Here is a 10,858-nt window from a genome sequence, read left to right as displayed (position 1 = left end):
TCTTTTAATTTTGAGAACGAGTCGATGCTTCCCAAAATAGTTGTCTTGTTTTTATATATCAATAAATAATTCTCTCAGGAGAACTTTTTAATAATGTGAAAAAAATTGCGAAGATCCAACTTGTTAATTGCTAACTGTTCTGAAGACTACATTACTTTTCAGGGATTCAAGAAATAGGTTACTGCATTAGAGACAGCTTCACAGCTCTGTTATATCATTGGCCATTGTTGCCCAGACAACGTGAAGGAATCGAATTTCCACCCTGTACGTTTTGGGCATTACAAGAAGCTTGCGCCCCTGAGCCAGTTACCAAAACTATGTTCTCCATTTTTATGCCCATGCAAGATCCGCTTTGGCTGCACGACAATGTGATTCCATCTTCTGTTGGTGTTGTGCCCCTGATAGTACTGTATTCTACATTACTGATTTTCACAGCAGAACTCTACATCAAATGAAAAGGTGAACTCCGAATCAGATCTCAGTTGTATTGAAAGCAAAAACTGAGTTTAATTAAGGATTTAGATCAGATGTCTACCTGAGACTTGCAACCAGACCCAGTGTCAACTGTTTCACAGTAGAACTGGTTAATTATTTTTGGGTTGCTTACGTCTTCCATCTGGCCATTTTCATATGTTATATCACTTGCCACGCCAGAACCCCCCTGTTATATCATAGACAGTTTGTCAATGAACATTTCAAATAGTGTAACCTATTGAAAATCCCATGAAAATAAAAATAAACAATGATTCTTGTAGTTCTCCTTTATTTCAATACTACATTTCATCTATCCTCAGCATACAGAAGTATTTTTTTTTATGTTATTTTTAAAACAGCAATGATTTAATTTGAGATTATTGAAATAATTATTATACCGGCCATGTCTTGATTCTTAATCCATTCCTTGTTGATGTCAACTTGGCGCCGTCCACGTGAATAGAATGGACATCTGCTTTCGTGTTTCCTCTTCCAAGACTTCCAATGCTGCAAAATTATACAAATAATATAAAGAATTTCTCATGCCTAACATATTTAGACAGACATAAATTATTATTAGCTGTTAAGGGATTTGTGTTTATTAAGAGCGTTAATCACCTTATTCCATGGCCTGGACTGCATGTGATATCATTGATGTTAATATTTGAAGACCCATCACCTATCCCCACACAGTCATCTCCTGCAGTCATCAAACTTCCATGTACTCATATGTCTCTATTCACATATAATCTCTGCTATTTAATATTATATTTAAGAATAAAAGAAAAAATCTGAGATCATAATTAATCTATGATATGAAATTTTTTAATTATAATTGTCGCATCCATTTTCTTTTATCAGTTTTTTAACTTGTAATCAAATAAAATCATTGATGTATCATAGAGTGTACTTTGATAATCAAAGAATGTTACTGATGAATCTTGAAATATAATCCAAACTATTTATGGTCCAAAATATTTATCACTAAGACAATTCACCCTTGGAAATTCAAACTGTTTTATTTAAAACAAAATCTGAAAATGAATATATTTGCCACATTCCTCATTCCTTTACCTGTTCCAATAGTGGAATCTTTTATGACTATATTTGTGGATTGGAACGTATCAATTCCATCAGTGTTTGGGCTGCTTTCTGGTGCCTGAATGGTAATACCCACGATCTGGACACTCTCACAATTTGTCAATGTGACATGAAATTGAGGACTGTTTGTCACCTTCAGTCCACTCAGTGCACTCCCTTTCACATCATTGAATTGAATGGCCTTTGGAAAAAAGAAAGTCATATGATATGCATCTATAATTTTAGCGCATGTAAGTATTTTTTTCCCATGCTTTACGGACCTATTTTTATTCATGCTTTATGGAAGATACTCGCTGCTTTCTGTTTTATTCCTGTGTATTGAAAAACTGATGTTGCTTTCTTTATTGTAAGCTAATTAAAAAAATAACTCCGGTTTTACAGGCTTTATTTATTTTTCCTCATTCATCTGCAAATTCTGTTTGAAAATTCAAACTAGAACCTTACTGTGCAGGTTTAGGTAAAATTTTACATGTATTAAGGTTCTAGTTTAGGTAGTATTTTACATATATTCTGTATCAGAAACTAGAAACACACAAGAGAAGTTCAGCAGTGTAAATGGTTACTAACCGTTGGTCTACTTTTATGTTTACCCCAGTCAATGTAAATTGTTAAAGATGCTTGATCAACAACCACACATATGTGCTCTTCCAGCTGCTCGGATTTTCTGGGGCAACAATAATTCCATCGACCTAGTAAAATAAAAATTAAAAAAATGTCTTGAGTTACTACCATATTCTCGAATCACTGCACAAAATTACAGAATGAGGATCAAACATAGAATTAATCTAGAGTTTGGTAAACTTTGGAGAAGGATTACTATTCTTACTACAAATACAAATAGCATAGAACTATACAATTTCTCGACAAAATGAGATGTATTAAATCCATTGTTTTTGAATCCTTTAGGGTTATGTTCAAATTTTAGACCTGAAATGTGAAACCAGGCTGACACGGTCCCTGGAAATTTAGATTGTTGACCAGAAAAGTCTTGCCACCTGGCACATTCAAAGTTGCAGACGACGCTTTATAAGCATCATTCCATGCACGAGTAAACGCCTGAAAACCATTAGAATTTTAATAAGACATAAGATTTTGGAGTCCTTAATAATAAGATGTAAACTTTCTGTTACTCAAGATAGAAACTGTTAAAGTGGCAGTAAATAAGATCTTAATGTTAGGAACAAGAGGATAAATGATAAGAGGACCTCAGTATCGTCGTGCTCTCCATCACCCACTGCACCATAATTTTGTACGCCAAAACTTCTTCCATTTCTACCCTGAGTAGAAGCCAGAGATATTGTAGAAGCCCTAAGATATCTGTTACTGGATGTGATTAACTGGGCTTCAACTGCCATGATGACCAAATATAAGGCCACCAAGACCAAATTTTTCACATGAAGATTTTGACCTGGTCGAGCCATTGATCTCATTAGAATTAGAGCCTAACTAAGATTCAGTCAAATGTGAATTAGAGAAAGAGACCTAAGGTATGAGTGAAGGAGATGAGTGAGCGTTAAATAATGCCTGTTTATACTATATTAGGAACTATTCTGATTACTACTAAGTTGCTACCTGCAAGGAAAGGGATACTTAGATCTTGGTTTGATTTACATCACAAGTCGTGAGTCTTTGTTAGGTCTACCGTGTGTGGTAACAGCACTCTTTCAGCAAATGAATGGCTTTGGAATGCTTGTGTATTGATCGTCTTAGATTCTCTAAATGCAAACCACGTATCAAATAACAGACTACCCCAGAAATCGAAATGCAAACCCAATTGAACTATACCAGATCATTTGTTTTTTTCTATCGAACAATACCAGATAATTTGATTTTTCCTATTTCAGCTTACCTATCAAATAATGGACTACCACAGAAATCGAAATGGAAGCCAATCGAACAATACCAGATCATTTGATTTTTCCTATTTCAGCTTCCTATCAAATGACAGACTACCACAGAAATCGAAATGCAAACGCAATCGAACAATAGCAATCATTTGATTTTTCCTATTTCTCCGTTCAATATTCTTTTACTTAAAACAGATGTTCAGAACATAAAAGAATATTGAAACAAGTGTCATATAACATTGAGTAATATTGTAATTAAAATATTTGTAGTGATTTTTAATTATTATAATTTTAAATCAATGTTATTTTAAAATTATATTATTTTAATTATATTTATTTAATATTAATTATTTTTACTTTTATTTTATTTTTATGAATAGTATGTGAGTATCTATATTAGATTAAAATTATCAAAAGACATACCTCATTTAAAAAAATTTAGGAAACAAATCTTTTTGCTTACTTGTTTGGTGGAACCATTCATGCGAGATGTCAAACCAGCAACTACTAGCATGGAGCTACTCGTGGCCATTTTTAAACCTAAAAAGTTTTGCACTGTTTGTTGTATGACACAAAACAAATGCCAAAAATTAGAAGACAAAGGAAAAAACATAAAACCCTAATAGACTAGCTGTACTTTTACTTCAATAGAATAATATAAATAATTATACTATAAAAAAAATTAATATTATAGGGATGATATATTTTTCTAAAAAATATAATGCTAATTTAATTAAAAATGATAGAGTTATAATTATAACAATTGTCTCCTACACTTGCATAATATTGTAATAAAAATATTTGTTGCAATTCTTAATTAATATAATTTTAAACTATTGTTATTTCGAAATTATATTTTTTAGTTATATTTCTATAATATTAACTACAACTCTCACTTCAATAAAATAATATTAACAATTATAATATAATATAAAAATTATAGTGAAAACATACATTTTTCTTAAGAATATGTTCGTAATTTAATTAGAAAATATATATAATTATAATTTGAATAATAAAATTAATCTTAAAATCAAATTTAATAGTAAAAAATGGCTTTGCAACCAAAATATCGCGGCATCGCCTTGGTATCTCTGCCTTGTTGCTATCGAGACCACCGCTTGGCACTTATATGGGCTCTATGAATCGCTTCTCTATTCTTGCTAACAATCTTCAGGCTGAGGGTCCCATTAAGGCTGCATCATGAACTCATGAACAGGAGGCTTTCTTTGCGAAAACCAAATATGCGTTGATAAAAATGGATAGGGCTCCCCCTCCTCCCCGTGTAGGTAAGGATCGAAATTGGTAGAAGGTTAGACGTAGAAAACCCAAGCATTTAGCTAGGCGAGCACTCGGTCAACCAACAGGCCATGCCCAAAATTCTTAGCATTATTTGGAGGGTTTTTTAAAACCTAACCATTATAACAACACCATCAATCGGGATATCATTCCTCAACGGAATTTTTTAGAAAAATTTGTGAAGGGTAAGGAAACCCTGGGTCATCATTCTATTTAGAATCATGAAAATCTAATGGGTAACAAGCATTTTGAGGTTGACTCATCAAAGAATCCACCAGCCACTAAGATAAGGCTGGTGATTGAAATTGACATTCAAACCCTATCAAAGCATCAAAAGCATTGTAAGGAATGCGTCATCTTTGCCCGATGGGAAGGTTTGGGTATTTCGTCTGAGAAAATTGCTGACTGGTTAACATCATCCTTTAAGGACCAGGTAAGAATCGATTTCCTTCATGATAATTTCCTTACAATTGAATGTGGCAACCCAGGTTTGAGAAATAGGCTTTTGTTTGGGGATATCTTAAAATACAAGGGTTTTAATTTAGAATGTTGGGCATGGCAGCCCCTTTTTTATCCATCTCGGTTAAATCCTTTCATGGTAAATAGGGAAATATCAATTGAAAATTTACCAGTAGAACTTCGTAATATTGAAATCCAAAAAATGATAGGCAATAAAATTGGGAAATTTGTATGTGTTAAAAAAACCTCTCTTAAATTCTCTAACCAGATTCTTATGGTAACAATGGACATCAACATCAAAAATTTAGAAAACATAATGCTAAAATTCGATAACTTCAGCTTAACCATAGAATTATCCTTTTATGTTGGCCCCATTGGAGATGATTTCCCTAAGATATATTCTCATGTGATGACATATCCTAGGTTAAATCATAAGAATTCTGGCATCTCATTTAAATTCTTGGAAGAAATGGAGGGTCTTACTTTAGAAGGCCTTGAATCTAAAAAGAATCATAAACACCATCCCTCTGATCTTACAGAGGATCAATGCTTTAAAACCCTTCCCAAGGACCCCCTCATCAAGAATTCAAGCTCCCTGTCACCCCCATCTCTGGAAACTGGCTTGACACCAATAGATGTCACTGGGATCAGGGATCAAGATTTAGAAGAAGGTGATATTAGTGAGCCTCCTCTTTAGAAGGATCAGCCAAGTTTAGCCAGTAACATAGCCTCTGGATTATACAACAACCCGAGGATGATGAGCCCTCCAGGTCTCAATTAGACTGTAATTTTTTCCCCTCTGAGCAATCATTGGTAAAGGAAAGCTACCCCCCAACTATGGTTATTGACTCTAGGCAGGTTCAACCATCAACTCTAGTTTCAGATAGGTTGGCCAATGAGGGAGTAGAGGATTCTTCCCCACCCTTGAAGAATAATCTGGTGGAGGCAGAAACGAAGAATGAACAAGTAGCTAGGGAGGTCAATATTATCGCCAATTATATTGGGGAAGAAGTAGTTAATGACCTAATGAAACAATTTATGGATGAGGTTTGTGATTCTGAGGACATGGATGGACAGAGGGATCTCCACGTTAAAAATTTAGTGGATAATACTAGAGTCAATTTGGAAACAGAAGAACATTTTGTGGCCTTGGACAATCTGGAAAATGAAAACCCCAACATTCTAGGAATTCATATCTCTGAAGAAAGCAAAGACTCTCCTGATTGTGCCAAGCTCATTAAGAGAAGAGGTAGAAGATCCCTTGCTAAGTTAAGAACCAAGGATGGGTATGCTAGGGGACAACCTAAAATCTCATCTCCTTTTAATGTAGGGGAGGGGGAGTTCCTCCCCACAAAACCATGAAAATCATATCATGGAATGTTAGGGGCTTGAACGCCCCTAACAAACAACGCATCATAAAGTATTGTATATCTGAATCAAAACCAGACATAATTCTAATCCAAGAAACTAAAATGAACTCCTCCAAGATCGACCTTTTCTAAAAGAAATTAAGCTTTAGAAAATTGAAGCATTCCCCGTCCATGGGGGCTTTAGGAGGCTTGGCAATCATTTGGGACCCTAGATTTTCCTTGTTTTCACCATTAGAGATAAAAAAAATTTGGATAGGCAGAGAAGTAGTATGCTATAACAACAAGTTAAGATTTAATTTGATCAATGTTTATGGTCCTATCCAAAATAGGGACAAAGCCCTAGTTTCATTGGAACTTGAGGCCTTCCTTGGTAATCACCCGAACAAGGTATGTATCATTGGTGGAGATTTCAATGCCATCACTAAGGCTGAAGACAAAAGGGAAGATAGTATCAAGCTACCCCCAGTGGCTTTGGACTTCAATAACTGGATCAATAGGAACTCTCTACTGGAAATTCACAGCAGAGAACACCTTTACATGGAATAATAGAAGGAAAGGTTTCTGCAACATTGTGGAAAAACTTGATAGGTTTTTTATCCATGGAGGGCTTTCGGAGCTCAATTACACCATGGAAGCAGAGATCTACCTTTATCTAGCTCTTACCACTTCCCACTTCAACTTAAAATCTTGACAGATCACTCTCCTAGAAACTGCCCTGTCAAATTTGAAAGCATGTGGTTCAAGAATGACAACATCATCAACCTAATTGAACATTGGTGGAGTGATTCAATCTTCATAGGCTTGAAAATGTTTATTGTGGCAAACAAGTTGAAGTTTATTAAAAGGAAGCTCTTGGAGTGGAATAGGGAGAACTTTGGTAACATCTTTGACAAGAAACTCTTAATAGAAAAGGATCTTACGAATGTTAATAAGGATGTTCTAGAGAGGCGGATGAATGAACATCTCTTCCTTAAGGAAAAATCATTACTATCAAAGTATGAAAAGATTCTGCCAAAAGAAGAGATCTTCTGGAGACAAAAATCCAGGGAATCTTGGCTAAAAGATGGGGATCGCAACACCAAGTTCTTCCACAATAGCACCAAGTAGAGGAGATGGGTTAATTAGATCTCCAACATTAAGAATAGATAGGGAGACAACCTGGCAGACCTGGCCGATGTTGCCTCAGAAGCTATTAGGTTCTTTAAAGGTGTCCTAAACAAAACTGATGGTTTCAATCTTAAGGGCCAACTTAATATTATTAACAATCTTCCAAAACTCATTAATGAAGAACACAATAAATGCTTGCTTAAGAAATTCTCTGAGGACGAGGTTAAATCTGCCCTCATGAAGATGAATCTAGATAAAGCTCCGGGCCCAGATGGCTTCCCAACTAGCTTCTTCAAAAATGTTGGGATTTTATGGGGCTGGAGATCACGGAGGCCTTAGAGGGTGTCAGAAACTTAGGGAAGATTCTCAAGGAGATCAACAATACCTTCCTAGTTATGATTCCAAAAGGAGAGAAACCAGACAACTTCAATGGTTTTAGGCCCATAGTCTTGTGTAACACCCTTTATAAACTCCTTACCCAAACCTTAGCAGCTAGACTTCAGAAACTTCTCCCTCTCATCATTATCGAAGAACAAATAGGCTTTGTAGCTGACAGATCAATCTTTGATGGGTTAATAATTTCCCAAGAAGCTATCCACTCGGTCCAGCTTAATAATGCTCCAAACATGCTTGTCAAATTATATATCAGCAAAGCCTATGAGAAAGTTGACTGGCGCTTTTTATGTAAATTCTTGGAAGCATTTGGCTTCTCCAAATCTTGGATCAACCTTATTTTTGAATGTATGTCCACTCCTAAATTTTTTGTCTTGATCAATGGCAATCCTGAAGGTTTCTTTAGCAGATCGAGAGGGCTTAGGAAGGGGGACCCTATGTCTCCTTTCCTCTTCATTATTATGGCAAAGGCCCTAGGGAGATCTATCTCAAAGGCCAAAGAGGAGGCCAGGATCCAAGGTATTCCTATTACCAGTGGCCTTCCTGCCATTAGCCACTAGCAATTTGTTGATGATACAATGTTTTTTGGGCATGGCAACATTAGGGAAGCAAGAGCCCTCAAAAGTATCCTCAAAGCCTATATGTTAGTATCGGGTCAAGAGGTTAATTTGGAGAAGTTGACAATATTTATGTTCAACATTGACCCCTCATCTGGGGAAAAGATCTATAAAATCTTGGAGGTAAAGCCGGGTCTCCTCCCTTGCAAATATCTAGGCATTCCCATAGATAAAGGTAGTAGGTCATCAAAACTGTGGGACCACCAGGTAGATAAAATCAAATCGAGGATTAACACATGGAAAAGAAGATGGTTGTCCTCTGCAGGTAGGGTAACCTTGGTTAAATCGGTCTTGGCAGCCATGCCCATTTACCTGCTTTCCTATCAAAATTTATCATCCAAAAAATAGGATGAACTAAACAAACACCTTAGGACGTTCTTCTGGCAAGGTGCCAATGAAGATAGGAAATTATCACTCCTATCTTGGGACAAGATATGCAGACCAAAAGAAGAAGGAGGTGTTGGCATTAAAAATCTTCATGACCAAAGCAGAGCCCTTGGGGCCAAGTTAGTTTGGAGAATGTTCAGACATCCCCTCCTGAAGTGGGCAAGGTTATTGCACCATAAATACCTCAATGGAGGTAACCCTATCCAAATTTTTAGAGAAAACAATCCACCCAGAGGATCTCGCATATGGAAATTTATGTTGGATTGCAGAAGTATTATTTTAGAAAAACTCACTTGGAACCTTGGTTCCGGGGATGAAGCCCTTTTCTAGTCTAACTCGTGGGGAGGGTATAAGGCTATAGAGAAAATTCATGACTTTGGGGCTTCTTGAGATCTCCATGAATCACATAGAGATACCTTGTTAAGGAACTACATCTCCCCCTCAGTGGAAGGGGCGGGGTGGTAGTGGATAGACAGAGAAAATGAGGATATCCCTGCAGGGGATATTTGTAAACTCATGGCAATTCTTAGAACAAGAAACATCTCCTTTGGCCTAAATAAGAATAGGCTTGTATGGGATGGCTCCTTGAGTGGGGAATATAATTCTAAGGATGGGTACTCTCATATCACCAAAGCCCACCTTAGACCCATGACAGAGCTTCCTCTGAAACTTTGTTGGGATAGGTACCTACCCAAGGCTGGAGTCTTCTCTTGGCTTTCTCTCAAGAACAAACTCTTGACAGCTAATAAATTTAGGAGGATGGGGTATGAGGGACCTAGTAGATGCCCTCTATGTGAGATGAATGAAGAAGATACCAATCATCTTCTCCTCAATTGTACATATGCAAACCAATGTTGGGTCTGGTTCACCAAGAAACTTGGTTGGTCCTCTGCCTTCCCCCAGTCCATCTTAGGGATTCTTAGAGCTTGGCCTAACCTTAGATGAGGTAGTACTTTTGAAGGGTTATGGATCTCTCTTCCATCTACCATAATGTGGGAGTTGTGGAAGGAGATAAATAAACGTCTTTTCAAAAATGAAAAACTAGAGGTGCACTGGGTTATCAATAACATTGAGGCTGCTATCATTGAACTCATAAACTGTCAGATCTTCTCGGGTATGAAGAAGAATGCCACTATAGCCTATTGGGATGAAAAGATGAAAGGTCTTTGGGTGGGTCTATCTATCCCACCCTTTGTGGGGGATGGCCTTGAGGGAATTCTTAGGAGAAGAGCTGATTGCAAATGGCATCCTCTAGGCGTGGGATGGCTTAAGTTAAATTTTGATGGGGTGTCCCAGGGCAATCCAAGAGTGGCAGGCATAGGATGCTCTGTCCACAATTGGGAAGGCAAAGAAATAGCCATCCAAGCATCCCCTGTAGGCATCAAATCGAAGAACTGGGTGGAATTGATGGCCCTGGTGGAAGGCCTGCATCTTTGTAGGAAATTAGGAGTGAGGTATTTGGATATTGAGGGGGACTCTGCTATAATTGTCAATGCTCTTAGAAAAGGCAGTATGTCCAATTGGTGACTCAACACCCTACTGTCTCGAGCCATTGATTTATGTCAAGGGTTTGAGAGGTTAAAGGTCAATCATATCTATAAGAAAGGTAATAAAAGAGCGAACGAGTTAGCTAACATGGGAGTGGATGGCATCCATCTCCCCCTAGACTTCATCTGAAGCTCTTCATTCACAAATATATGCTCATTCCTACCCTGACAATATTCCAATTCCATTATATATATATATACACACCTATATATATAGATACACACCAATCTGGCATCATATATAATTTATGCAAACT

General features: G+C 36.8%; 1 protein-coding gene across 1 annotated transcript; it reads right to left on the bottom strand.

Annotated features, from left to right (window-relative positions):
* Positions 1-214: 214 nt before the first annotated feature.
* On the bottom strand, positions 215-3,005 carry LOC131070526 (polygalacturonase-like). Its single transcript, XM_059214078.1, is given in 9 exon segments — positions 215-442; positions 536-661; positions 873-981; positions 1,093-1,174; positions 1,549-1,756; positions 2,143-2,171; positions 2,174-2,264; positions 2,503-2,631; positions 2,781-3,005. Coding segments are annotated over 9 exon segments (1,227 nt in total).
* Positions 3,006-10,858: the final 7,853 nt, after the last annotated feature.

Source organism: Cryptomeria japonica, chromosome 2, assembly GCF_030272615.1.
Source record: "Cryptomeria japonica chromosome 2, Sugi_1.0, whole genome shotgun sequence".
Classification (NCBI taxonomy): domain Eukaryota; kingdom Viridiplantae; phylum Streptophyta; class Pinopsida; order Cupressales; family Cupressaceae; genus Cryptomeria; species Cryptomeria japonica.
This window is presented reverse-complemented; position numbering and strand designations above follow the sequence as displayed.